Source organism: Grus americana, chromosome 10 (genome assembly GCF_028858705.1).
Source record: "Grus americana isolate bGruAme1 chromosome 10, bGruAme1.mat, whole genome shotgun sequence".
In the NCBI taxonomy this organism is placed as follows: domain Eukaryota; kingdom Metazoa; phylum Chordata; class Aves; order Gruiformes; family Gruidae; genus Grus; species Grus americana.
The window spans coordinates 24,363,880-24,391,417 of NC_072861.1; the positions used below are offsets into that span (position 1 = coordinate 24,363,880).

At 60.9% G+C, this 27,538-nt stretch overlaps 4 protein-coding genes across 8 annotated transcripts in view; 3 read left to right on the forward strand and 1 right to left on the reverse strand.

The window, feature by feature from the left end:
- Positions 1–572: 572 nt before the first annotated feature.
- LOC129210896 (stereocilin-like) lies at positions 573–4,045 on the forward strand. Its single transcript, XM_054837247.1, has 4 exons — positions 573–698; positions 2,684–2,819; positions 2,897–3,096; positions 3,656–4,045. The coding sequence occupies exons 2-4, from the start codon at positions 2,691–2,693 to the stop codon at positions 3,663–3,665; spliced, it is 339 nt and encodes a 112-aa protein (XP_054693222.1). The 5' UTR covers positions 573–698; positions 2,684–2,690; the 3' UTR covers positions 3,666–4,045.
- Positions 4,046–4,153: 108 nt separating this feature from the next.
- On the forward strand, positions 4,154–6,264 carry STRC (stereocilin). The gene is made up of 6 exons (XM_054837171.1): positions 4,154–4,248; positions 4,400–4,694; positions 4,759–4,901; positions 4,995–5,143; positions 5,551–5,698; positions 6,156–6,264. Exons 1-6 carry the CDS (start codon positions 4,154–4,156, stop codon positions 6,181–6,183), a joined length of 858 nt encoding a protein of 285 aa, XP_054693146.1. The 3' UTR covers positions 6,184–6,264.
- A 339-nt stretch (positions 6,265–6,603) lies between these two features.
- Positions 6,604–16,739, reverse strand: CKMT1A (creatine kinase, mitochondrial 1A). The gene is made up of 9 exons (XM_054836806.1): positions 16,421–16,739; positions 10,525–10,723; positions 9,997–10,092; positions 9,657–9,878; positions 9,060–9,145; positions 7,890–8,013; positions 7,576–7,710; positions 7,083–7,208; positions 6,604–6,853 (listed from the first exon to the last, which is right to left on the reverse strand). The coding sequence occupies exons 1-9, from the start codon at positions 16,567–16,569 to the stop codon at positions 6,737–6,739; spliced, it is 1,254 nt and encodes a 417-aa protein (XP_054692781.1). The 5' UTR covers positions 16,570–16,739; the 3' UTR covers positions 6,604–6,736.
- An 891-nt stretch (positions 16,740–17,630) lies between these two features.
- The window catches only part of PPIP5K1 (diphosphoinositol pentakisphosphate kinase 1), a 54,079-nt gene continuing 44,171 nt past the window's right edge, over positions 17,631–27,538 (forward strand). For 2 of the 5 annotated variants that reach the window (XM_054836808.1, XM_054836809.1), the window contains exons 1-7: positions 17,631–17,675; positions 22,573–22,742; positions 23,044–23,218; positions 24,818–25,013; positions 25,102–25,192; positions 26,149–26,234; positions 26,471–26,625. In XM_054836808.1, coding sequence (XP_054692783.1) covers positions 23,072–23,218; positions 24,818–25,013; positions 25,102–25,192; positions 26,149–26,234; positions 26,471–26,625 — 675 coding nt within the window. In that variant the 5' untranslated portion in view covers positions 17,631–17,675; positions 22,573–22,742; positions 23,044–23,071. Of the gene's footprint in view, positions 17,676–18,007; positions 21,481–22,572; positions 22,743–23,043; positions 23,219–24,817; positions 25,014–25,101; positions 25,193–26,148; positions 26,235–26,470; positions 26,626–27,538 lie in introns of those variants that run through there. The other 3 variants (XM_054836811.1, XM_054836812.1, XM_054836807.1) reach the window with 2 other exon arrangements.

Below are 27,538 nucleotides of genomic sequence, written 5' to 3' on the forward strand. Positions count from 1 at the left end.
CTCCCCGCTGCACAGAGGCAGCCTGACCCCACTGTCGCTCCAGGCCTGGATCTGCCCGGGGCTGGGCGCTGACGGTGCAGGAGGGCTTGCTGCGCCCGGCGACACATCACGGCAGCAGGCTTAGGGCTGCTGACAAGAGACGCTCTGTGCAGTTGTTTTGCAGGATGTGCCCACAAGAGCCAGGACTAGTGATCAAATTCAAGCCAAGGGTTAATTTCAGATAGCCACCTTTCCTGGCCACAGCCAGCACAGAGCAACAGCCTTGTCTCCTGCTGTGTCCCATCCCATCCTCCCCAGGACCTTGTGCCCCCAACTAGCCTTTGCCCTTAAATCTCAGCCTCTGAGAGCTGCCTCCCATCACAGCCAGTCTGGCAGCTCAGCTGGACTTTGGGGGACAGTATTCAGTACCAGTGTTTCCATCTCACCATTCGTTTCTCCTTTAGGTGGCATGCACCTGCCTTCACCCTGTAACCTGGTCCTTTTTGCTGACCGCTGAGGTTCAGCAGCTGGTCCCCCGTGCTCCCCAGAGCTGAAGAACAGGACCAACATTCACCAGGCGTTCACCACAATCACGGAGGCAGCCGTCTGGGCCGTTTCTGGCATTTTTGTCATCGATATTGCACTGAACTGGCTGGTCAGCTTCAGGGGCTGCTGGAAAAGCGCGTGGAATGTCTTCAGCTTGCATCGTCACCTTTGTGGTAAGGGGCCCTGGACGAGCTCCAGGGCAGCGCCGCGAGGGGACGGAGCTGGCACCAGCGTGGGGGTCCCTCCCCGCCCTGCGAGTCCCACGGCCGGGCTCCGGCGGCTCCGGTCAGCGATGAGCCCGCTGCACACGCAGTGCTGCTCCGCCGGCGGCGCGGGCGGCCTGGCCCCGGGACTCCCTCTCCCGCTACCCGGAGCGGCTGCAGCAGAACCTGGCGGAGCGCCGCGGGCTGCGGGCCCGGGCCGGGGAGTGCGGGGCGGCCCCGCGGGCGGGCGCCGAGCGGGCCTCGCCCCGCCCGGCCCTGACAGCCCCGCCGCTCCCCGCAACGCCCGGCGCTGGCGCGGCTGCAGGACCGGCTCGGGATCGGCACCGGGGCCACGGCCTGGGAAGAGCCCCCCCCGCCCGCCGCCTCCAGTTAGACGGGCACCGCCAGCCCAGAGCCTGCTCGCCGCTTGCGCCGTTACTCCGCGCCCCGGGGCCGGCAGGGGGTGCCGTCCCGCTCCGGTCAGCCCCGCAGGGCCCGCCGCCTTTGTGCCGGGGAGACCCAGCGCGGGAGCTGCTCCCGCAGCCGGCCCAGCCAGCCAGGCTGCCCTGGGGCCGGGCAGTGCCCCGCGGGGTTCCTGGCATCAATAATGCAAGAGCCTCGGGTTACAGCCCTGCCGCGCTAGGCGCTTCCAGCCCCGGCGGCAGGCGCGGCGTGAGCGGGCAGGGGCTGGGCAGGCAGCGGGGGCTGCGGTACAGCTCCATCTCGGGGGTCCGCGGGACAGTGGGTCTTTAGGGCTGCTTCTGTCGGAGGAGGGTTGGGAGCCGCAGAGGGTGCGAGAGTGGCAGGGGCTGGAGCCAGGCTACGTGGGCAGTCCCGCGGCAGCTGCCGGTGCAGGCCGTGCGGGGCCTCGTCCATCTCTCACTCCTGCTGGCCGCAGGACGCAGGAATGGCTGCTTCCCTTCCCAGCTTTGGGATGCTGCTCCTTCCGTTGCTGCAGGACCCCAGCTCTGGTGAGTGAGCATGGCCCCCTGGGACTGCAGACCCTGCTACGATGGAGCCATGCCCGAGGGTCTGTCCCGCTCTCTCAGCCCCTGCCCCCTGTGCGGGAGCGGGACATGGCTCCGGAGGCAGGGTGTGGGCTGCCCTGCACACCTGGGCGTTGAGGGCCAGGCAGGTCCCCGGCAAAGGTCCAACTATGGAGGGGTTGCGTCCCGCCAGCTCTGGAAATGTGGGTAGTAGCCTTGGGTGGTGACATGCTGCGGAGCTGTGCAGGGAGCTGGGGAGGTCCCAAAGACCAGGGTCCGCACATGTGTGCACGTTGTGTGCATTGCGCTGCAGGAGCTAGGTCGGGAGGATTTCCTCACGGCTCTCCGGACCCTCTACACGCAGCCCCACTCCCTGCCTGCCAGCCTGGTAAGGAGGAGGCTCCACGACCCCCGTGGCTTGTGGGCATCCTGTCCCTGTCCTACACTTAAAGCATGGTGTCCCCAGAGACACTGCGTGCAGGAGGAGGTGCTCAGGCGTCCTGTGCTCTCTGAGGAGGAGCTGGCATGGCTGGGACCTCGGTTTCTCATGGAGTTACCGTAGGTGTCAGGAGCAGCTGGCCCTGGGATGCATGGACGTGTGCCACCCCTTCTGCTCCCACTGCCCCCTTTCCCTGGGGGGAAAAGCACTTCCTGCTGGTCTACAGCCCCCTCCTTGGGCTCATCACCCTCCTTGTGTCTCCAAGGGGCTGGTGAGCCCCTGCTCTGCTGCCCACATATGTGGAGTGGGGACTGGAGGCAGGAGCCCTCAGCAGGCACCACTGCCCACCTGGCATCTCCAGCCCCCATTCCTGGCCATCCCTGAGGGCAGACCTGGCACCAGCCCCTGCCCAGTGCCTGGGCACCCCTGCTGTGAGAAGGGGTCTGTAGGATGGGGCTCAGTGCCCCATTCATCCCTAGGCAGAGCAGCCCCTTGCCCTGCAGTGCCCAGCTGTGCTCTGGCTCCCGCAGGGTGAAGATGGTGGAGATGCTGCCTGACGCCGTGATGCAACTGCTGCTGGACCACGCGACCCACCAGCCCCGCAGCCTGCTGGCCCTGCCGGCCGCCCGCCGGGCAGCCCTGGCCCGCGGGGCCCTGCGCTCCCTGGTAAGGGGAGGGAGCCCCACACAGGGTGCGGGGAGATGCAGTCGCCCATCCTCACTCCTCTGCTCTCCCCGCTGCAGCGGCTACCGGCAGGGACGGAGCTGGCTGGGGAGGACCTGGACCGGCTGGGCCCACTGGTGGGGTTCCTGGGCCAGGAGAGTGTGGCCTGTGTCCGGCCTGAGAGCCTGCTGCCACGGCTGGGGGACCTGCAAGACACCTGCCTGGCTGCGGAGGCAGCCACTGAGCTGGGGCGGCTGCTGCTGTCGGAGCAAGCGCTGGGGTAGGTGGCGGGCAGGGGGGCACGGGGCCCCACCAGCGCTACCTTGACGCCCACTCCTGCAGGCCCCCCCCAGGCTGGCGCCTGCCCACCCTGCAGCAGCTGGGGCGCCTGGTCTTCCTGCTGCCCCTCGAGAGCCTGCGCGCCATCCCACGGGCGAGCACCACGTCCTGTCCCACTGCCGCCATGCTGCCCCATGGCTGGCCATGCCCTGGCCCCTGCACCTGGTGCTGCAGCTGTGCCAACCCTCCCAGTGCCCCGTCCCCATGGCTGTGCCATCCCCACCACTGCCCCATCCTCGTGGCCATGCCATCCCCACTGGTGCCCCATCCTCATGGCCACGGCATCCCCAGTGTTGTCCTGTCCTCATGGCTGTGCTGTCCCTGCCAGTGCCCCATCCTTGTGGCTGTGCTGTCCTGGCCAGTGCCCCATCCTCGTGGCTGTGCCACCTCATCAGCACTCTTGCCCCTGTGGCCATGCTGTCCTTGCTGCTCCCCTGGGTCTCTCTGCCGGTGGGGTCTGCCCTAGCCCCTCTCTCCATGTCTGCCTGGTGCTGCCTCAGGACTTGCTGAGCAGAGACATGGTGGAGCAGCTGCTGCAGAGCCAGCAGGACTGGGAGCAGTGAGCTGGGACGCCTCTGCCAACCCCCCAGCACCCCGGGTGAGGGTCCCAGCCCACAAGAAGTACTGGTGGCCCCACTGGTGGCAGCTGCTGGGCCAGGGGACTGAGGTGAGACCATGCACTCCCCCCTCTGAGTCCTGCATGGCCCCTGTCCCAGCTCATGCACCTCCTGTCCCTGGCGCCCTCCCGTGCCCTGCCCACCCACTTTGTACCCTTGCTGTCCAGTGTCCCCCGTGCTGTCCCCTCTCTGGGCTGGCACTGTGTCCCCAGCACCCGGTGTCACCCACGCCATCTCTTCCCTGGCTGGTGTGTCCCCCTTGTGCACCCTGCAGACCTGGGGCTGGGGCCAGTCCACTCGGGCTCTGCAGCCCCCGTGCCCAGCTGTGCTGACATGCGTGCCACCTTCCCTGCGGCATGGAGCGTGGCCCAGCTGGCCGCCATGGGCCCCCAGCAGCTGGAGACTTGCCTGGGGCTGCTCAGCCGGGACCCAGCACTGCGCCCCGACCAGCTCCAGGCTGCTCTGAGCCAGGCCAGGTGGGTGAGGGAGGACACGGGGGCCCATGCTGGTGGGGGTGGTGGCACTTTGCTGGGCTGGGTGGGCTGTGCTGGCCCTGGCAGAGAGGTGCTGAATGTGGGGAGCTGTGCTCACTGGGGGGGGGTGGCCTTGGGGGGCTGCCTGTGGGAGGGCTGTGCTGGCCTTGGTGGGGTTGTCCTTGGGGGTGTGTGCTGGCCTTGGGGGGCTGCCTGTGTGGGGCTGTGCTGGTGCTGCTCGGTGGTGCTGGGCCAGGGGCTGCCGGCAGCTCGTGGTGCTGCTGGTGCTGCAGCTGTGGGGCAGCACCCGGGTGCTGGAGCCAGCCCAGACCCTATGCCTGGGCCGGCTGGCCACCCAGCTGGGCGAGCTGGAGCTGCGGGAGCTGCAGCTCCCCGACTGGGGGGCCCTCTCCACCCTGGGGGAGCTGGACGGCTGGTTGCCAGAGCAGGTGAGGCCCTGGGGACTGGGGGGGCGGGGGGGGTGACTGGACCCTGTGACGGGCTTTCCCCCAGATGCAGGCTGTGGTGTCCGCCTTCCTGCGGCAGCACGGGGCAAGTGCCCGGGACCTGGGGCTGCCCGAGCTGGTGGCGCTGGGGCACTTGCTCTGTGGGCTGCCGGTGGCCGAGCTGCGGGGCCTGGACAGCTGGGAGCTCAGGTAGGTGTGCGCCCACGGGGACCGCGGGCCGAGCGCAGGGCAGGGGTGCTGGTCCCCGGCACGTGGCTGCCTGACACTGCCTGCTCCCCGCAGCAAAGCTGCCCCTTTCCTGGGCTCTCTGAGCCTGCGCTGCACAGAGCAGCAGGCAGAGGTGCTGGCTGCACACCTCACCTCCAGTGCTGCTTTTGGCCCGGCTGCTGCCTGGGGACCTGAAATCTTCACAGAGGCTGGGACATTGGCAGGTGAGGGCTGCGATGGTGCCATGCCCCGTGGTCACTGCTGCCTGCCCTGCTGGCCTCCGTGCCTGGGAAAGGCATCTTGATCCTGTGCTCTGTGCCCCAGCTGGGCTCCCCGACATCGTCCTCTCTGCACTGGTCCCCGAGCAGATCTGGGCGCTCACTCCCCGGGCCATCGCTGCTGTCCCGGCACCCAAGTTCGCAGTGAGTTCCCAGCGTCCTCCACTGGCACACTCGTCCAGGGTGTGCGTGGCACTATACCCCTGCACACAGGGGAGGGGGGATCCCCGGCTCGGCCAGCGTGGTGACAGCCTCCCGTGTTGGATGTTGAGAGATGGAGGGTGGGACATGTCCTGGCTGCACTGTGGAGCAGGCGCAGGGCCTCGCCATGGCTGGCTGCCCTCTCCCCGCAGGTGGTGTTTGGCCCAGCTCAGCTGCGCACCCTCTCCAGTGCCCAGGCCATGGCTGTCACCCTGAGGCAGCGCCGGTGGCTCGGCAGTGCCCTGTGCAAGGCCCTGGCCAGCGCCCAGCACGAGGGAGAAGCTGCACACGACAGCCAAGGTGAGAGCGGCCAGGCGGCTTCTGTCCCCACGCAGCCCCCAGCTTGCCTGTGGTGGGCAGCTCCCCTGCCCGCTCACCCCTCATCCCTGCTCTGCACCTCCAGGCTCAGCACGGGCACCCCAGGATGCCGGGAGGGCTCAGGCCGTGCCCACAGTGCTGCCCCACGGGGAGGCTGGCCCCGCTGCCTGCCCAGCTCAGGCTCCCTGTTGGACTCTGTCCCATCCCACCTCTGCCCAGACGAGACCTCCCTGTTGCTGCCCCCTGCCCTAAACCCAGGTCCTGAACAGCTGCTCTGGGGGCAGCAGTAGACTGCGCTGTCCCTGCCCAGAGCTCTGTGTGTGTGCACGCGCGTGTGTGCATGTGTGCGAGCACTGAGGGCTCGCGGCAGGGACATGAGCCCCTCCACAGCGTGCTGGGTCTGGCATGCTCAGCTCTGATGGTGCTTTCTCTCTTGCAGGCAGGAGCGGAGCCGGGCCCCAGTCTGACTTCACCTTGGCTCTCCTCCTCTGCCTGCCCTCCTGCCTTCTGCGAGTATCCCAGTAATAAACTTGTGATGGGCACAAGCAATGAGCTCTGCTCCCTGCCTGTCTGCAGCAACATGTGGCCCCAGATCACCTTTTCCTGCCCAGCCCTGACCGTCCCTGCAGCTCCTGGCACCCTGCAGCAAGCTGCCCCCCAGCCCTGGCTCCCTACCCACACACAGTCCCTTGTGGCCTGCCAGAGTAGGGCAGCCCCAGTGCCCCCCCCGGCCTGTTCTCCAGGGCAGCAGTGGCTCGGGGAAATCCTGGGGAGGGCTGCTCAGGGGGGGTGCAGGAAACCCAGACCTGGGTGGGTGCCTCTCTGCAGGGGCACAGGGTGCTGGGGCAGGCGTGTGCTGCGGTAAGGAGGAGACCAAGCCATGGCTACAGCAGCGCACATTTATGGGGTCTGGCCTGGCGCGTTGCGGGTAACAGGACGCAGCGACATGCTGGGCACAGAGATCGCGTAAGCTACGGGGGGGAGCTGGGCCCCACAGGGCTGGTGCTGCCTTGGTCCAGCTCAGTGCCGGAACTGTGGCACCGGGGAGGGGATGCGGATGTCCTGCCCCTTCTCCAGCCGCCGCTCACAGTCAATCAGGTAGTTCACACCGTCTATCACCAGCTGCACCAGCTCCACCTGCACCAGGAGCACAGACGTCCTGACTCAGGGGCTGTCCTGGGAGCCACGCCAGCAAGGCACCCAGCTGGCCCCACCGTGTGAAGGGCAGGAGCTGCCACCCCGCCACCCCCGGTCCCCATGTGCTGGCCCCAGCACACGGCCCTGGAGCTGCTTGGGCGCCGCGGGCCTGTCATGCACACACACTTGAGAACCTCCCTCCCCGAAAGCAGCTCTGCCCAGCACTCACCTCTGACTTCCCCAGCCGGTCCAGGTTGGAGATGTCGAAGATGCTGCCAGTAGCTGCAGTGTCCACACCACCTGTCCCACGCTTCTGTAGCCGGAGGTTCTCCAGGATCTTAGGGAAGCGGCTATCCTGTGCCCAGAGAAGATGTCAGTGTTCAGTGGGACCATCAGCAAGGGAGTCAGGGCTCTGCAGCCGACTGCTCCCTGGGGCAGCCCTCCCGCTGCTCACAGGACCCCCCGTCAGTAGGCACATAATCCCCACGGGGAGCCCTGCCCCAAGCAGACCCAGGTTGACACCTGGGTCCCTGGCCCCTTCAGCCACGGATGCAGGCGTGGGCTGAACCATACGCTCCGCTTCCTGGGGGAACCCGAGTGATGTCCAGGGTCAGGTCCCATGCAGTCCTGCACCTCCCGTGTGGCTGGGCTCCCTGTGCCCCAGCAGCTGGGGCTCCCTGCAGCCCTGGCCTGGCTCCCCACTAATCTGGCCCCAGTCATACCTTGCTGAGCAGTGGCAGCTTGATGTGGACGCCTGCTCGCAGCCCAGTGCCCAGGTTGGAGGGGCAGGTCAGGATGTAACCCAGCCGCTCATTCCACATGAACTCCCAGCCTCGCTCCTGGATTAGCCGCTCCACCTGGGTTAGAGGCACAAGCAGCCGTTCAGTCCCCGGCCGCGGGGTGCCCAGGCCTCAGCATGGCAGCACCACCCCGCCTCGGCCGAGTGCAGGGGGCCAGCCCCACAGCAGCCCTGCTTGCCCACCCGCCAATCTGCCTGTCCACAGGGCTGGCGCAGCAGGGGCTGGCGGGCGCTCACCTCCTTCAGGCCCCGACAGAACCGCTCGAAGACGCGCTTCATGTTGCCACCCTTCTCCATGGAGATGATACGCGTGTGGTCCTCCTCGTTGATCCAGATCAGGAAGGTCTTCTCATTGTTGTGCCTAGGGACAGGGCTGTGTTTGGCTGTGCTGGCAGCCAGCAGAGCCCCTGTGCCCACCCAACCACCTCTGCTAGCCCTGGCCATGCCCCTTCTGCCTCTGTGAGAATGGTGCCAGTGCTGCCCCAGGGTCCTGGTGCTCTGCCTGCGCCCGTGGCTGGGAGCGCGTTGCCGGAGCACAGCCTGGCAGCAAGGCAGACAGCCAGGAGGTGCTCCTGGAGACCGGCCAGCGTTCACCCACACGCACCACTGCAGGTGATGGGTACTGGCTCTGGTGCCGTGGGTGCAGGCAAGCACTTCTGGGGAGGAGCAGTGTGGTGCAAGCGTGATGGCGACCCTGCCTGGACTGGGGACAGGACCCTGGCTCCTGCACCATGCAGGCAGTGGGAGGGGGCTGTGAGGTGTGGGGTGCACATTGGGATGCTGGGTTAGGGGGCGGCTGAAGCTGTGGAGCTGGTTTCCATGAGGCTGCTGTAAAGGTGCTGTGCCAGTGAGGGTGGTGTGGGTGAGTGCGTGTGCTGGCTGTCACTCTGCATGCGTGTGGGATGCTGTGTGGGATGTTGCATGGCTGTGCAGAAATGCTGGGAGGGAGCAGAAAGATGCAGTTGTGGCAGGGTAAGTTTGAGGGCAGGTAGAGCGTGCAGAGAGCCAGGAGGAGCGCTGGGGATTGCCCAGGGAGCAGAAGGCAATTACAGATTTTTGGCAGCCTGGAGTGCACGGTGCTGGAGGATGGTGAGAGCGGACAGGACTGACAGCAGGGGCTGGCTCCAAAGTCCCACTTTGTAGGAGGACACTGTGGCTTGTGTATGGAGCGGCTGGCTGCAGTGCACAAGGTGCTCCCAGGTCATGCATGAGCAGAGAGAGCCCAGCTCTGTGTGGCCACGGAGTGTAGGGCGAGCGTGGCCCAGGGGTGCTGGTGCCGCATGTGCTGGGTCTGCAGTTTGGCGGGCATGAGGAACGCAGGTGGCGGAGCTGGGGCAGCTGGACAGAGCAGCAGTGTCCCCCGCCTTTCTGCCCTGCTGACTGTCTGGTGCTGCGGCAGATCCTCACCAGATCCCTCGTGCGTCGGGCCAGTCCCGGGCCATTCCTGCTGCCGTCAGGAGCGGGGACACTGGTTTGTCGAAGAGGAAGTGGTCCTGGAGGGAGGCAGAATGCAAGGGCTTGCTGGGGCTGCACAGCTGGTGCCAGGGCACCCTGTCGCACTGGTTCTAGCCTGCCATGCAGGCAGCGCTCCATGGCTGTCCCAGGCGGGGCAAGCTCGCCTGCAGTCCACGCCTGTGGGCCAGGGAGGCAGAAGGCTGCTGGTGTAGAGCCCACCCTGTACCAGGGGCTGGCAGCGCACCAGCTGTGTGCCATGAGCCTGCCTGCCCCTGGGTATGGGCAGGGACAGGGGGTGAGAGCCGGAGGGGGCCATGAGCTGCTGAGGCTGTGTTCAGCGAGCTCCATCCTCCCCTGGCTTGGGAGGGCTGAGCAGCCCCACGAGCACCCTCTGCGCTGCGGGATGGTCTCACCGGGGAAGGGTGTCCTGATCCCACAGGGCAGCAGGGCTGGGAAAGGAGGATACGGCCTCCTGGAGAGGCAATGCCAGAGAAGAGGTCCTGCTCCGCGGGCACCCAGGGATGCTGGTAGGGAGCTGCATCAACTCACATCGATGAGCTGCTGTTGCTCCTTCTCCGTCATCTCGCCGAGGCGGTAGTAGCGGCCTGCCAGGTCTCCGGTGAGGCCATTCAGTGCCTCCACGGCCACCTTCTCCACCTCTCGCCGCTCAGCACGGGTGCAGGCTGGTGGCAGGCTCAGCCCGCGGATGCTGCGCCCAGTCCGGACCCGGGACGAGAGCACATAGCGTTCATCAAAGTGGCCAAATTTTATCTGGAACAGACATAAGCCATGGGCCGCTTAAGGGGCAGCACTGGTGCTGGCAGGGCCTCTGTCCCCCATGGCCCGGGGAAGAGCTCCCATGCACAGCACCGCTGCCCGGCTCGTGCACCTTGGTAGCATCCAGGTCTGTGACGTGCTTCATGGTGCGGGGGTTGTATCCGTTGTGCCGCTCCTGAATCACGGGGTCAAACAGGTCAGCAAACACCTGGAAGCAAGCAGGATGATGTATAGCACTGCAGACCCAGCACCCCATGAAGCCCCTGCCACAAGCTCAGCACAGTCCTGCTGCCAGTGGGGGGGACATGGCAGCTGGGAGGCTGCAAAGGCTGGCTGGGGCCACGGTGGGTCCTGCAATGCAAAGGCAATTCATGGGGCAATGCTGCCCGGGCAAGGGGGGCTCAGGGGCAAGGAGGAAGAGGTTGCAGGGTTCTAGGAACAGCTGATCTGAGGGAGCCCTGTGTCCCACAGCGACACGCTGGGGCTGGCGAAGGGGCCTTTCCAGCTGCCCAAGCTGAGTAGGAGGAGGTGGGCAGTAACATCCCAGGCTGCTGGAGGTACCACAGATACTGGGACTCTGCTGGCTACTGCAGGCACCCAGGGCAGTCTGGAGCATGGCAGGGCTCCGTCCACCACTCACCTCGTAGGTTTCTTCATCGCCAGCTACCATGCCCACAGTCTTGATGAAGGGGTGGCCAGGATTGTCGACACCTGTCTGGATGCACTGGTCCAAGGTCCAGCCATTTGGGGTTGCTTTGTCACAGAGCCTGGCGTAGATGGCTGGCGTCAGGTTGCTGGCCATGCAGTTGTTGTGCTTCCGCAGGTCAGGGTACTCAGCGCTGTGGGAGGAGAGACCAATGAGTCCTTTGGAGCCAGGGGACCCCAGCGCCCATGCCCTTGCCCCACAGAGACCCGCAGGGCAGGTGTGGGCAGGGGAGCTGTGGGAAGGGAGGTCGAGCTGCTCTGCTTGTCCACACCAGCAAAGGCCAGCCGGGAGTGGGAAGGCAGGCACTGGCATCGCACAGCAAGGGCAGTGCTGAGCGCTGACATTGCCACAAGGACAACAGTCCACGAGCAAATCTGGACCGGTTGTTAGGGTGCGGCTCCTTATCAGCTGCGTACCAGGGCCCCGGGGTCGGGAGAGCTTGCTGGGTGAGCAGCAGCGGCCACGTCAGCTGCAGCTCCGTGCTGGGGCATGGGCAGCTGGCGGGAGCCTGTGTGCTGAGCTGCCAGCGCAGCCGGTCTGCAGAGCGGGGGCCTCACTCCCCTTCTCGTTCCTGGGGCTGCCCTGCTGCCAGCCCAAACAGAGGGTGGCTGCTCCCGTTGCCCCTTCTGCCCAGCACCAGGGGCTGCCTGCGCAGCGAGGGAGGGAGGCAGGGCACGCAGCCTGCCGAGGCCCTGGCGTGTCTGGCCCCTGGGCCCCAGCTGGGCGCCACGACCCCCTGTCCCTGTGCCCCCCAGATGCCGTGGGGCGGGAGATTGGTTGACCCCGATCTGCAGCTGGTGGGAACCGCACTGCTCTGGTGCAGTTTATTGTATTAGGGGGATGCTTTCCTCTAATCAGCTTAGCGGGAGGCCGTCCCCTGACCTCATTCCCACTTTAGCCTGGCTTTGTGCTTGTTCTGTGCTCATGGGGGGATTGGCAGGGCAGGACCCCGACAGTGCTCTACGTGGCCAAATCCCTCCTGCCTCCGTTTGCCTCAGTGGGACAGGACTGGCCCTTGTCAGCCCAGGGGACCTGGCTGGTGGCTGGAGGGGTCCTGCAGCCCTGGCTACACCTTTCTCATCTCCCAGGAGGAGGACTGCTTTGTGTGTAGCTGCAGCTAGTGCAGGTCCAGGTCAGTGGGAGCAACAGCCGGCCACCATCACCAGCAGCAAGTCCTGGCACCTTCCCAGCACCCAGGTCCTGTTCCTGGGCTGAATGTCCGCACAGGACGCTGGGTCTGGCTGCCAGCGCCCGGCCCCCTTGCTGCAATGCAGAGTGCTGCCACTGCCACCGCCTCCTCCTGTGTCTGCAGGCCAAGGAATGTGCGTTGGCCCTTCGCCTGCAGCTTGGCTACTGCTTGTGGCTTCCTGCACTTTGCAGAAAGAAAAGGAGGTAGGGCTTCCATTATCTGCTCTGCGTAGGGAAGCGCTAGGCTTCAGCCTAGACCAGTGCAAGGAGGCGTTTGCTCCAGGCGGGAACTTGTCCCAGGCCGTGCAGGCTGAGGGCTGCACCCCAGCCCACACACATATCTGCGTTGTGCTGAGATGCTCCAGTTCAGAGGCTGATTCGTTGTATATGGGATGCAGCCTGCCCCAGCCTCCCCCACTGTTCCTGCCCCTGCCAGCAGTGGGGTACTGACCCATGTCTCCTCAGGAAGAGACACTCTGCTAAAAAACATTTGTTGATCAGAATGGGACACTTCAACGAGTTCCTCCCTGGCCCCCAGCATGGCCAGTGCCACCTGGCATGCCAGGACCACAGCCTGCCTGCTGTGCTTTCCACCCTGGCAACAGCGGACTGCATCCAGAGAGCCAGCAAAGGTTGCTAAGGGAAGCAAGCTCACTTCCAGTAAGCAGAAGATTGCTATAGGTTTAAGCATGCTGCCTGCTATGGTCAGTCTATACCTTCACTGAAGTGTTCAGAGAGTCCAAAACCTTGAGGGACTCCAGCCCCTGCCTGCAGGGTCTGTGCCTGCTGCAGTGCCGATTGAGCTCCTGGCCCGAACACACCCTCCCCCAGAACAGCCCTGAATCACAGCCAGCAAATCTGGGGGATCTCTCTTCAGCCTTTCCAGAGCACCCGAACTAAGCTGGACGGTGCCAGGATCAGCTGGGCAATGCAGGGATGAAGGAGCCGAACGCCCCGTGCTGTGCTCGCAAGCGGTGCCCCACAGAGCCGCAGGGGAGACTGCCCATCCCTGCAGCCTGGGCTGCGTCCCGGGGCTGGTGTGGGAGGGCTCGGGGAGCGGGCGCCATGCTCCCACCATGCTCTCCTGGGTGTCCAAGCATCCTCCACCACAAGCATGAAGGCAACACTGCACTTGGCCTTACTGGGGCTGCCTTGGCCCCTTGGGTTTTGTCCCCAAAACTGGTTTTTGAATTATGACCCTTTCAGCACCATCCTTTTCTCCCAGTGCCATGCAGCCGAGCAATAGGGTGGGCTCCCCCCGCAGCTCCCAACCACGAAGGCTGGAAGCGTCTTCAGCAGAAGGCGGACATCTGCCAGGAGCATGACTGGGGGCAGGTGCTTTGCTACCACCCACACCTGCAGCCTCATGGTGCAGCTGCCTGCAGCAACTGCCCTCTCTGCCCTTGTGTGAGGAGGTGCTTCACCGGAGAGGAGCCCTGCTAAGTGCTCAGCAGGTATTATTAGTCCGTCTCCTGACTGGGCAGCCTCTCCGGAAGCAGCAGCCCCCTGCATCTCCCCGCGGCTCTTCACCGCTAATCCAGTGGCCTCCAGCGCCCTTCCTAGCATCACTGGCTCTGTGGGTGCCCATGCTGATGGCAGCCCCTGCCACACGTGGCCTCTGGAGAGGTGTGGGGGTGCGTGGGGCGAGCGGCGCGGACTCTGTGTGGTGGCGGCGGACGGGAGGAGCCGAGTGCTGGCGGGTTGCTGCAGGCAGCGGAGCATGCGGCTTGTTTACGCAGGGAGGAGGGGGCTCGGGCTTTGTGTGGAGACGCTTTGGCGGGGAGCCCCAGTGTGACCGTCCAAATGTGATGCTGTGCCTTGTGCAGGACCCTGCCCGGCAGCAGGCACATCTGTGCCCGTGTCTCCTCTGGGGGGGGGGGGGGTGCCCGTGCCCCCCCCAGCATGGCCATTTGCACTGCGGCACCTCTGACGAGCAGCCGTGGGGTGCCGCTCGGTCCCTGAAGGCTGTTGCCAACATGTCTCATTATTTAACTTAAAGACTAGAGGAGCAAAATGCTCAGGTGGGTTGACTCGGCCCTGCAGAGTGGGATGCTGCGACTCATCCCTGGGGCTCTGTCCAGGCTCTTTTCAAGCGTCAGCACCGACACAAAACCGTTCCAGGACAAACAGACCCTCCCAGGAAGCTTATTTTAGAGCTTTCCAACCACATCCCCTACCTTGATTTCATCCCCTCCTCCAGCTCAGCCCCCTTCTTCCCTCTCAGATGGTGCCTCTCTGTTCCTGCAGCCCTGTCCTTGTTTTCAGCATCAACGCTCTGACCTGCTGGTTTTCCCCAGCCCACTGATCTTGCCACAAGCACGGCCAGCTCGGCCCCTGCCCCCAGCCACAACAAAGATACCACTGGTGTTCTGTGTGCTCAAGGGCACACTTGCGTGTCCAGGTTTAGTGGGGACAGGCCCTGGTACCCTTGCCCACAGGAGCAGGACACAGGCGGAGTGCCTGCCTTTCTCAAGCCAGCCAGCGGGTCTCACAGGTCCCGATGTTTTTCCCTCACCATCCTTGCTCAGTGAAGACCTGATGTCTGTGGCCCTGCAGTAGCTCAGAAAGCTTGAAAATACAGCCCTCTTGGGAGGTGAATAAACAGTAACATCCAGCCTTCATCATTCTTTGAACTCACTCCGTTTCTGTCCCCTTGTTTCTGTGGCCCGACCCAGCATGTCTAAGCCCCAGCGCTGGCTCTCGGCACACAGCTTTCTGCACGAGCAGGGCTCTCAGCCTGCAATGCAGCGCAGCGCCGCTTTCTAACTGCACTGTGGTGCAGGGATCACAGCAGCCGCGTGTGTTTGGAGCAGTAACGTGCTGCCTCCTTCCCTGCTCTGCTCCTTCGTGGTGCGCAGTGGGGAGGAAAACCTGCTCCTGGCTTTCCTGACCTGCCTCTGAGCTGTGCCAGGCCGAGCAGCCGGTGCCAGTGCAAGGCGGAAGGACCGTACGGTGGCCGCCATGTCCCTCTCCCCTTCTGGCCCTGTCCCTACCCTGTGCGGTCCTTGTGGGGCACAGGCAGCTCCTGCCTCCAGCCCCCATCTTGTGCCTTAGCCCTCCACGCTCCTTGGGGCCAGGCAGCGTGGGCACCAGGCAGGACCTGCCCCCACCTCTCCTGGCTTCAGGGCTCCTGCTTCTTTATTGCTGCAGCAGGCAGCGGTGAGCAGAGCAGCTGTGACACCTCTACCTGCGGCAGTGAAGTGCCTGGCCCTCCTGGGGCCCGGCTGGGCTCCCCAGGGCTCCCCCTGGCAGAGAGCAGTTCAAAGGGGGAGTGACACGAGACCTTCTGTGCTTGAGCTTGAACCTTAGCACTGCTCTGCAGTTGTGACACTTATCTGGCTTAAGGGATCAGGCACGGGTTGTGCAAATAGGGCCACTGGCTCTTGCATAGCCAGCATTACCCCCAAAGCACCCCTAAGCCAGACCACAGCCGTGCACGCGCCTGGCTGGCCTGGCTTGGCCCCATGCCCGCCTCCCAGGAGTCCTGATTGCACATCTCAGGGCTCGTCTTCATGCAAAATTTGCCTGCAGGCTGGGGGCTGCCTGCTGAGCACCTGCGAGCCCCTCCAGTTCTCTCTTTAAAAACTGCCCCTGAGATGGAAGAGCGAGGCCCTGCCAAGAAACCTTTTCTTTTAAATAGAGAAGTGCCTGTCCCAAAGGCAGGCGCGTGGGAAGGCTGGTACGGCCAGATGGGGTTGGGCCAGGAGCTGCCGCCAGCCCCGGGGGCTGCGGTGCAGCCTCTGTCTCTGCTTTGACACCAGCTCTTGCAAATGGAGCTCCTGGGTGTTTCACCAGGAGAAGAGAAAATGAACCCTTTTGCTCCATCCTGTTCCCACCAGGACGCTGGCAAGTCTCCCCTGACTCCTGCGGCCACGGGGCCGAGCCGGGGGTACGTCCTCGCCCGCGCTCGCTGTCCCGCCAGCGCTGCCCCACCATGCTGACCCATCTCCCCCGCAGCCCCGGAAAGTCCCCCCAGCCCCCAGCCCTGCTGGCAAGCGCTTGTCCCCCTCCCGCTCCTGCCTGCCCCGGGCTGGCGGCGCAGCGTCTTGTCCCGGTGCTCCGCAACTGCTTAGGGTCCGCCGGCAGTCCCGGGGGTCCCAGCCCGCGCTGCCACTTGGAGCCAGCCCCCGGGCACGGGGATGCCCCCGGGGACCCCTGCAGACCGCAGGGCCCCGGCTCAGCGTGGGTCCCGTGGCGGGGCCCCGTGGCAGCCCGGCCGGCCCGGGAGGGCACAGCCCAGCGCCCCGGCGAGGCGAGGCGGTCGGTGCCGGAGGCCGGGCAGGGCGCGGAGGCCCCGCCGCAGCGGCGCCGGTGCCCTTGGGTGCGCGGACGGTGCAGCCCGCGGCGGCGGGGGCCGGCGGCCCGAGGCGGGGCGGTTGCGTCCAACACGGCCGAGCTCGCGCCGCCGCACCGCCCGCTCCCCGCCGCCGCCCCGGGGCCGGCGCGATCTCGGTTCCCGGGCGTCCCGGTCACCCCCCCCCCCGCCCGCGGACGAACAGCGTCCGCCCCGCCGCCCCCGTGAGCCGCTCCGGGGCCCCGGCTCGAGCTCGGGGGGCAGCCCCGCGCCCTCCCCGGTGCCGGGGGGACCGGCCCTCGCCCGCCGCCCCCCCGCACGTGCGCCCCCGCCGCCCGCGCCCGGTACCTGGGCGGGTAGCGCCGCCGCTGCCGGTCCCCCGCGCTGACCGTGTCCCGGGCGAGCAGGAAACCGGCGGCGAGGGAGCCGGCGCCCACCATGGCCAGGAGGCCGGCGGAGCGGCGGGCGGAGAGGGCGCGGGCGAAGGTGCTGGCCATCGCGGAGCGGCGGCGCGGCGGAGCGAGCGCGGCGGGGCCGGGAGGCGGACGTGATGGGAATGGGAACGGGAATGGGAATGGGAACGGCGGCGGCGGGAGGGTGCGCGGGGGGCGGGGAGCCGGCCGGGCACGGGGGGGCCGCAACGGCACCGCCACCTGCTCGGCCGCCCCGCCCCGCCCCGCCCGCCTTCAGCACCGCGCTCCGGACAGCGCCGGAGGGGCGGCCGCGCCCGGGCCGGGCCCCCGCCCCGAACCCCCGAACCCCCGCCCCGGCTGCGGGCGGGCACGGCACGGCACGGCGCAGCCCGCGGCGGCGAGGGTGCGGCCGGGGCAAAGTCCGCGCACCTGGAGCCGGGAGCGGCGGACGCGGCTCCCCGACGGCCCGGAGCCGCGCACGGGATGCGGCCCGGGATGGGTCGCGGGGCGGGCGGGCGGTTCTCGGCGTCCCGGCCTGGCGAGGGCGGCTGTCACAGGCCCTTCCGCCGCGCTCCGCGCCCGTGCCCGGCGCCGGGCGTCCCCTCCGCAGCCCCCGAACGCCGGGACAGGGCGGTTGGCCAGCGCGCGCCGTGCCCGCGGCACCGGCGGGGCGGGGAGCGCGCCGCGAGCCGCTCCGTGTTCTGCCGCCGCAGACCCCGCGGGACAGGAGCGGCGGTGGGCGCTGCCCGGGGCGCGCTGCCCGGCTCTTCCGGCGCGTCGGGAGCGGTCGCCCGGCACAGTCGCGCCTCCTGCGCTGGGTCCCTCGGGGCGGGAGCTGCCCGCCCCGGCTTGACCGCACCGTAACGGCGGGGGACGCATCGGCGCCCGAGAGCGCGGCCCCAAGGTCGCCGGCTGCGGCCTGGCATCCCGGGAACCGGCCGCGCCCCGGCGGCCCGCGTGGCGCGGTTGCCGCGGTAACGCGGGACCTGGCGGCGCTGCCGGTGCCCGGCGCTGGGCCCGCGCCCCACGTGCGCGCAGCGCTCCCTGCCGCCGCCGCCAGGGGCCGCCCCGCCCCGCCGGCCCGCCTCCCTCTCCGGCGATTGGCTGGCGAGTGGCTGGCTGCGGCCGTCAGCAGGCCGTGATTGGCCACCGGCAGCGCCGGCAGCGCAGGGTGCGCTCGGAGGCCGCAGGTGAGAGGAGGGAAATGGCGGCGTCCGGCGTGGCGCCCCCTGCTGCCGCCGGCGGGTTGCCGGGGCGCCCTCCGTGCGCCGAGGCCCGAGCCTGGGGCCGGGGCCGGGGCGGGGGGGCAGGGGGCAGGCGGCGCCGGGCCAGGGAAGGGAAGCGAAGCGACGCGACTGGAAGGGGGGGGGGGGGGGCGGCCGGCCGTGCCGCTGCTGGGCCCGGCGCGTCGGCGGGTGCTGGGGAGCGCCGGGTAGGTGGCAGCGGCGGCCCCCTGGCGAGGCGAGGGCCTGCCGCCCTGCCTCCCCCCCCCCCCCCGCGGGACTACCGCGGCCGGGCCGGCCCGCCTGCTCCCCGCCACCTGGGCCGGGCGCTGTGCGCGGCGCTGCGCCGGGCTCTGCCCGGGAGGGCCGGCGGGGCGGCGGGCGGGGCCGTGGCCCGACCCTGCCACGGTGGAGCGGGCCCCGCAGCCCCTCCCGCCCGCCGCGGGGTCTCGCGGGGAGCGGGCGGCGGCCGGGCTGCCGCGGGTTGGGCTGCTCGTGTCCGTGTCGGTGCTGCCCGGCCTAGCGGCGCCGGTGCGGCTCGCCGGGTGCGCGGGTGCTTGCGGCCGCGCCGCTCTGCCCGGGCCGGGCCCCGGTAGCTGCCCCGGAGGAGGAGCCGGCGCTCCCGGCTGGAAGCCTTCCGGAGCCCGACGGGCTGGGGTTTGCGTCTGCGTCGCCCCCGGGGTGTGAGGGCGGGGTGGAGCCGCGCTGCCCGGGAGCTGCCGGCGCCGCAGCCTGCGCGGGGCAAACGCCGGTGCTAACGGGCCCGCAGGCTGCAGCCTGCCTGCTGACAGACCAAAACGAACGAACGTCGTGAATTTGCCTTTTAAAATTGAAGGCGTATTTGAACTCGTTTGTAGTGTCATTTTAAAAACGTTAGAAAGTATTGTTTTATACTTCTGTTTGTTAATAAACCTTTATTAACAGTTACAGTCTCAGAGAAATTCTGGTGCTGTGAAGTTTCGCACTGAACAATCTCCTAACAAGATCTCATTAAAAAAATCTTCTCAGACGAGAATTGATCTTACTGCTGCAGTTGCTATGGGAGCAACATAACACTTGCTCAGAGGTGGAAGTGATAAGCCAGGAGTTTTTTTACTAAATTTGCAAACGGCGTTATCTAGCAGAAGGAGCTCCTGGTCAGGAAACGTGAAATGTTTCCACCGTTGCTGTGCTCTGTCTGGGTTTGAAGATGTTGATAGATTTGGAGTTACCAAAAGTGCTGCTCGAACAGGCAGAACTGTACGTTTAGAAGCTTGACTTCAGCTTCCTGGTTGTGAACAGGTTGAACTTCTATGTTAATAGCAAGTGGAAAGCTTTCTTTGATACACCAAGTGCAAGTAGCTTTTAATTATTAACTCTGGAATAGGTGTTCTTTTTCTTCTGAAGCAATTGTCTATGATAAAGAGTACAGCTTTCACCTTTTGTATCTAAGTATGTAATTAACCTTAATACAAATAGCCCTTGTGACAATGGGTGTAACTCTTTGGGCGAAGGTACGTTACTGGTCATGCATGCAAAGGTACTTCACTGATCAAGGCCTAAACTTCCAGGGGTTTTTGCTTGTTTGTTTGGGTTGTTTGTCTGTTTTTAGTGCCCACGGCGGTTTCAGGTAGTTCAACAAGACGCTGCCAGCATTAGTATTTTAAAATGCCAGCTGTGTGTATTCTTAAAGGTTACAATCCTGCAGATACTTGACCTGGCTGAAATCAGGCTGTGGGTCTATAAACTAAATCATCCTTGCAGCCTGTCCACATGCAGTGGTACCCCGTACTCCAGGCTCCCTGGGGTGCGCGGGCCTGGCCTCCGCTCCTAGAGCTGCCTCTTCTGCCGCCCGTGGCCACTGCCACCGGCGGTGTGATCAGCCTCGGGTGGTTGGTGCGTGCCAGGACTAAAGGCAGTCCTTGTCCTTCAGCCCTCTGCTGTAGGGATTGCGCTTACAAATCGTGCATCTGCACCTCTGACAGGCTTTGTTTGAAAAACGAAATGAAAAAACAACACCCAAGCCCTCTTAGTGGTTAATGCCACACTGAGTGCAAAATTAATACAAGACCTGATCATCCCTTCTTCTCTTTTAAATTTCTGGTAACTCAGAAGTGGGGCACAAAAAATACATCTCTTTGTCTGAACAGTGCCAGAATGATTTGCTGGAGAACCAGAAAACAACTTATTATCTCGTTTCTTATCACTAATACAGGCTAGTCTAGGGAGCTGACTTAGTCCCAGGACACATAGAGGCAAGGTCTACATCTCAGTTTCAGGCCACGTGTCAGCAGCTTCTGATTGCCGTTAGATGATTACGGTAACCTTTGGTATGATTGTGTAGCAGATCATAGCTGCCCTTCCTGGAAGAAAGTGCAAGAATATCTTTAGCTGTAGCAGCTGGTCTGTACTTCCTTGTACATCTGTGATGGGACTAGCAAGGCTGAATATTCCATACTCAAAGCTAGAACTGTCTTTACCTTTTTTCTGTATGTGCCAGAGCGATGTTAATGCTTTTATCTCTCTTGGACAATACAGCCAGCAGCATTAACTTGATTATCTTGCTGTGATTAGTGAAAGGTGAGACCCATAACACTCAGCAGATGGGGACTGGTGTGAATGTGTGACGTCTAGGAGCAGTTAGCTCAGGAAGCAATGAGAATGATTCAGAACCATCAGCATCATGTACTGTCAGTGCCTCTCATAGCTCTAGGTTTGAAGACCAGAAGTAACGGTGTGGTGGTGGTGTGGGCTGGGCACTGTACAGGAACCTTGCTGGTACCGTTCCTGTAAGGGAAGTTGCCGCCCTCCTGGCATACAAACTGTGATAGCCCACACAGAGTGTCAGCTGTCGGTGTGAGCTGATTCAAGTGTGGTGGCAAAACCTCTTGTTTGTTATTAGCCTTTGATACCAGAATAGAGCTCAACTTGCCTATTTCCCTTTGAGGGCAACAGTCTGTCTGAGTTTAGATGCCATAGTTATGCCTGTAGCTAAAAGTTGTGTTTCATCAAGTGTCTGTAGTCTCTCTTGGTATAAATGTAGTGAGATAAGGGATCTACTTTAAAAGGAAACTTGGAGGAGGTTTTGGTTATCCCCTCTCCCTTTCCCCACACCAGAAACAACCTGAGATCGTGAGGCTTTCCCTGTTAACATCGAGGGAATGCCTGATGCATTGGTGGCCGTTGGCTCCAGTGAGGCTCTGGGTTTTTACCTGGTTCGAGTATGGCGTGTCATGGCCTGTAGAAATAGCTACAGAGCAAGGCAGAGGCTTTTTCCTGGGACAGGAGCAGGAATGTAGAGAACCCGTTGCTTTCTTAGTTCTTAGGGCAAAGGTTTTCCTGCTGCTTGATCTGTTTTTTCCAAGAGGGAGGGGAGAGTAAGGGATTGGAGAAAAAAACCCTCCTCCTCTTCTTGCATGGTTTATTTCATTAAATCATCAGCCATCAAGCGGATAGTGTACTTGCTAAGGTTTTGTTCTGTGCTGAGGCAGCAGGGTGCAGGAATGAAAATGGTTCCTGAGCATGTTGGGAATCCTACTCTTGTCCTCGCGTGGAAATAGCAGCAGCACACAGTAAAATGCCTGTGTAGCCTGGTCTGCCAGCGCTGTTGCTCCCACCAGCAGAGAGCACCGATGGTGAATTACAGCTTTAACTCGCTGATCGGGGCGCTTTTCTGTGCTGGGTGTGCACTGTGCCTCAAGGTTTGTGTGGGAGCAGACAGCCTTGGGCTTGGTGCACAAGTGGAAGACCGACGTGAGCTGGGAGTCAGGTGGAGGAGATCGTCCTTGGTGCGGTAGGTACAAAATCCGGGCTTGCTGTGTCACCTCTCTGGTTTCCAGCTTCCCGAGTAGATCCGGCGCGGTAACTGATGGGCTTGCTGTCGAACCAGTGCCTGGTAGCATGGCTGTGGGACCTTGTCCGGTGTGCCTCTGCTCCAGTGTTTTCTCTGAGCACTTACCCGTTACATCTCCTGTCCTTTCTGGGAGCACGGACAGCCTTTCTGCATGGAGGCATGCTTTATTTTTACCCTTATTTCCAAGGGAATTTCACAAGCAGATGGATTGCTTTCTGTGTGTTTCTTTTGCTTGTTCTCACCCTGCTTGAATGAATGAAGATAATCTCCCTCCGTTGCTCCTGGTGAGAGGGTTCTCACCTGCTGTGAAACCATGCTGGCAGCAGGCCGATGGCATTTGGATGTGCCGCCTCTGCTCGGTGAAGAAGAGCCGCTCGAGGACTGGGAACTGACAGCTGTATGTGGCAGTATAGTCTCCTGTGGTGCACTGGCTCTCAGGGAAAGCATGCTCAAAAGAGGAGGAAATACAGTAACTCTCAGTCTGGGGAATGCTGGAAATCATGTGAGAGCATGAGAAGCAGCAGTAGAGTGTCTCACGTTAATTTTCAGGAATTTCTTAGTAACATGAGGTGTTCACAACGTCCTCTTCTCAAGGTTGCACTTACGTGGGAGGAGTGCTTTTTACCACTTTATAGTTGGGGAAAACACGGTAAAGGGCAACCACTTGACATTTATGTATGTGCAGCTATGGTGAGCGGTGAACAGCTGTGTCCTTGGTGTGGACAGGTCGTGTACTGTGCCTTCAAACTCCGTCACTTCTGCGGCAAACAGTGCTGCTATTGTACGTGACGGTGCAAGACACACTCCTTTCCTGGCATTTATAAAGCATAGCTTGTATCCCGATAATCGGCTTCTGTGGTCACAGAGTAAATCAGAGCCAGCTTGCAAACCCAGAAGCCCTGACCTGCAACCCAAACTGTTGCTGATGCTTCCTCTGTGTCCTCTTTCCCTGCCAAAGAGTTGTCACTTCTTCCTTTTCCCTGCTCACCGCAAACTCATGCACCTCTCAAACTGGTCTCTCTGTTACTGTAGGTCGTCTTGAGCTGAAAGGATGAAAATTGGCGATTGGAAAGTCACCGTCACTGTCCTAAGCTTCATCCTAACCTCTGGAGTCTCAGTTGATGTCTTTGGGTGTATGAGCCTGCGGGAGTGTCTGCCGTCCCCTTCCATGATTTAGACAGCGGCTTGGAACATGCATCACTGTAAGGTTTACATGATTTCAGTGCTGGCGGTGACACTGTGCCTTTCCCAGTTGGTGCAAAGGGGTTAATTGCACAATGGAGCTGCCTATCTAAAATGGTCCTGAATCCCGGATCCCCTCCCACCCCGAGGGTCTCTTCCTGCTCCCTCCTTTTGTGCTGGGCAGCACATCCCTGGGCTCACTCATGCCAGATCAGTCCCTGCCCTCCCCACCATCAGTCACCAGCTTCCAGTAGCGAAGCTGGCCCCTGGCTCGCTCTGCATCTGACCTTCTATATCCCTTTTTGCACGCTGTGATTCCAGAGCGGGATGGTTGGCCACCGAAGTTGCAATGTCGTCCCTGACGACCTCCAGTGAGGGAGAAAACTGCGCTCCCAGGTTTGTTGTTGGTTCCAGGGATGATGAGACAGATTTTCTGGAATCAAACATGAAGACAGACGAAACTGATTTCTTTGAAGATGATGAAGAGGAGGAGTCGGTAAGGAGGTCCTGGCGTTCTGGGTTGGAGCATCTGTGCAGAATTTTTGGGTCTCAGCCAGGGTTTGTGCAGCTGCTGGCTGAGGCCACAGGCAGTTGGGACTTTAGGGGACACGGCACCAGGCTGCGTGGCACAACCAGGGGAATGGCAGTGTCATTTCTGACAGGACTTACTGCATTGTTGTGCCGCCATACTCGGTGCGTCATGCTGCAGTAAATCCTAGCCTTTTGGCTTGCAGGTCTTTCTCAGGTACAATAGTGTATTTCGTTGTCCTAGCAACTTAACCCTGACACTCCTGTAAACCTTTCTGTTTCACCAGGGAAATTTTTGAGGAAAACTCTGGGAACAGTGAAAAGGGCAAAGGTGTGTCTGCAGAGTGGAGGCATTTACTCTTTTCTGTAACCCCTAGGAACAGGGTGCAGAAAGGAGAACGATCTCCAGCTCCTGACTGCTTTTCAGTGTTATATTAAACATTTCAGTGTTATATTAAATGTTACATTTGCTGTTCTGCACGTGGGACTTGGACAGTGCAGGGACATTGCTGGTGGCTGTGCGAATTGCTGGGACTATACACCAATGCAGCGGTCATTTCCATTGCCTCTGTACCCCGAGTCTCTGTTGCAAGTGGGTTGTTGACCTAGGAGCCCACGCTGATTCCCTTCAAACTCGTGTAGTGTTGTGTACCTTGATGCTCAGTGAAGAGCTATTTATCAGGTGTAGTGGAGGATTTGGAAACCCTTTTGCTTCCCAGATTCTGTTTTTACTGTGGAACCTTGGTTTGCAAGTCAGTGCAGTAAGTTCTAAAGTCTCAACTTACAGTTTGAAGCCACAATTGTTTGCGTTGGGTAACCCACAGTCCTGTGTATATCGCTTCAGATGATCTCACTGCATTTAATCTTGGTTGGGCCAGAATTAATCTGTCAGGAAAACATTCAGTCTGGGGCTTCTAGACAGTGACAGAAAGTCTACCACAGACCTTAGTCTGTTCCTCTGTTAGGGTTACCAATACTTTTTGAATGCACACCTTCTCTCTTGACTTACTCAACTTAACTTTGTCCCACTGGATCTTGTACCTTTGTCAGATATATGGAAGAGAACTTGGTACTGTTTCTCTTCTACTCATAGCTACTTACTGTTGTAATCTCCCCTTCATTTTCTCTCAGATAAAACAAACAGACTGAGTTCCTGGACTTTTTTGCTATAAAATATTTGCAGCTCTTCTCTGAGCCTGCCTAAGTCCACCAACTGTCTTGGTGAATTACGGGCGAGAGAACATGATGTGGGATTCCCATCCCTGCTGCTTGTTCAGGTGCCTGATATTTATTTCTCACCTTAGCATTAGAGCCCAGTAAAAGGAGGAGGTACATACTACCTGGCAAAGAAGCGGTTGTTTTGGGCTGCTCCTTAATGATGTTTCCCCCAGTGGACTCTAGTGGGAGCTGGAAGTGTGTATGGGTTTGAGTCTAGCAAGAGCTGTGAGTGCATAAGGTTGGAAGAAAATCTCTTGTTTGTTCTGCATTGCTGCGTTTCTATGCTGTCATAGTTTAAATTCAGTAAAGTAGTTGACCCTGTACTAAACTGGTCTCTGTCTTCCCTTAGCCACCTGAACGGCAGATTGTGGTTGGAATCTGTGCCATGACCAAAAAGTCCAAGTCAAAGCCCATGACACAGATTCTGGAGCGTCTGTGCAAGTTTGAGTATATCACAGTGGTGATTATGGGGGAAGATGTTATTCTGAATGAACCGGTGGAGAACTGGCCCTCTTGTGACTGCCTAATATCGTTCCACTCCAAAGGTAAAAAGTCTGTGGCAGGCCTTAGCCTACTTGAGATCGGGACAAGGGAGCTTCCGCTCATTCTCTCCCCTTGCTCCCTGTATTTCAGGATTCCCCCTGGATAAAGCGGTTGCTTATGCCAAGCTGTGCAAGCCATTTCTGATTAATGACCTTGATATGCAGTATTATATCCAGGACAGGTAGGTGCCTGTGACCCACTAAAGCCCCTTTCCTCTTCCTTTGATTCCTCTCCTCAGCATGCTGTGCAAACTTCATCTTGCTGGACACAAGCAAATGGGTGAGATGGGGAGGAAGGGGACCTTAGCAGTGGCTTTTAGGAGTTGTTTCTCCAAAACATGGAGAGGAATAGATTTGGGGGTAAAACTGTTGAGATGGCATGCTTTGTTTTCTGGTGCAAATGTCTTGTAAGGAATGGCTAGATGAAGTAGGAAGTGGAAGAGGTCTCACAGAACGAGACTGCCATGACTAAGACAAAAAGAGTAGTCTCTGAGTAGGAGAGCCAAGTAGTGGGATGGGTTTCTGGGACAGAAATTGGGAGCAAGGCCAGATCAGGTTCTGAGGAGGATATGTTGGTCAGACACTTCAAGAGGCTTCTCAGTCAGCTGTTGGTAAAGGCCACCAGCAGTCAAGTACCTATGGGTGGGGCTCATACCAGACCCCAAACCTCCTGCCCTGTGTTTGGGTTGTGAGTGGTGTTCCTGTGGGTGCTGACAGGTACCCTAAAGTGTAACTGTAGTGAAAGAATTGCGGTTTCCCCACAGACATTGGATGAAAAGAGACTCTGCTGCATCTACCTGGCCCGGGCCTTGGGCAGCTTAGCATGAGAAGGCAGATCTGGGGAGACGGCAGGTGCTGGGTGTGTTGCTGTGGATTGGGCACGTGCTAGTAAATGAGCATCCATGTTTAGGCCAGGCAGAGATTTACTTCTGCTCATCTCTGTCAAGAGTAGGACTGAGGCATGCCCCATAGCCTGTAGGTCCTGTCTGGAGAGCACGTGCTGAGAGCATGTGCGCTCTCTCTTTAGGCTTTTTTGTGTTCATTTGACTTTATTCCTCGTCAGTGAGAGTGAAGCCTTTCCCTTGGCGTGTACTGGGCACCTTCTAGACTCTTCTGACGCTGTTTCCGTCCTCTGCAGGCGTGAAGTGTATCGAATCCTTCAAGAAGAGGGAATAGACTTGCCCCGCTATGCTGTGCTCAATCGAGACCCTGATAGACCAGAAGGTCAGTGTCCAAGCTCTGCTGAAAGCCATTTTCACATACTGGACTATTTTAAGATATTTTGCCTAGAACAGGTACTGATAATCAGCTTAAAGAGGCCTGATTCACAAGTCTGTTGTTTTTTGTGGACAAAGATCCAGACAGCGAATCTGGCTGACTGGCCGGGACTGAAGGACTTCAGCTCTGCACCAGGCTGTCTCACCCTTTCCTGACGTGCTGCTGCTGTGCTTTGTCTTCAGAATGCAACTTGGTGGAAGGAGAGGACCACGTGGAGGTAAATGGAGCTGTTTTCCCAAAGCCGTTTGTAGAGAAGCCAGTCAGCGCTGAAGACCATAATGTGTATATTTACTACCCGACGTCAGCAGGTGGGGGCAGCCAGCGGCTCTTTCGGAAGGTAAGGGGGGGGGGGGGCTGCAGTTTCAGTGTTGGAACCAACAGATCTGTGGCTCTGAGACCCGTGTGGCTTCAGGAGGGAGTGTTGGGGCAGGTGAAGGGGAAAGGAAGGTTTTGTGTTGGGGAGATCTAGACCTTTGTAGAACTTTTAGCTGAACCCCATCTACCTGGGAATTACAGAAGGACGTATTTTAGCGGTAGTGCTGACTTCGCCTTCCTCATCCTCTGTTTGACCTGAGTCCTGTCTGCAGTCATGGAGAACCGTGTCCCTTATTGAATGTCATGCTGCTTTTTCCAGATCACTTCCTCAGTTTATCAAGATTTTTTTTTTTAAAAAAACTTATGTTCCTGTCCTCTAACATCATTGTTGCCCTTCTCAGCTTAGCGTAGGTTGCAAATGTAATAAATGCAGTATTTATTCCTAGATCCCACAGGGAATCTGCCCTTACTCACTTCCTCCACTTTGCCAGCGAACAGTTAATAGCTATGATATATCTTTTTTCCAATCAGTTACACATCTGCCATTAATAATCTTAAAATTATTGTTTCCTTAGCTAACATACAGGCATGCCACTTGAGATTGTATCCAAAGCCTTACTAAATATGAAACCAGCATCCTCCTCTGTCCATAAGATCAGTCAACTGTCCTAGAAGGAAGTTAAATTGGTCTGATTATCACCCATCATAATTTATTTTCATTTGCTTGTTAGCTAGGCTCCTTGATTTCTAGGTCTTTATCCACTGTTTTTTTGTTCCGTGTCCTTGTAGCGATTGGAGTCAACCTAATGGTCTATAACAACTTTTCTCCTGTTTAAAGTCTGGACAAGGACATACCTACTGTCTGTGTTTTGGATTCTCTTTTGTCCTCCATAAATACGTGTGCTGTAATAGCTGGGGGTTCCAAGAGACGTTCC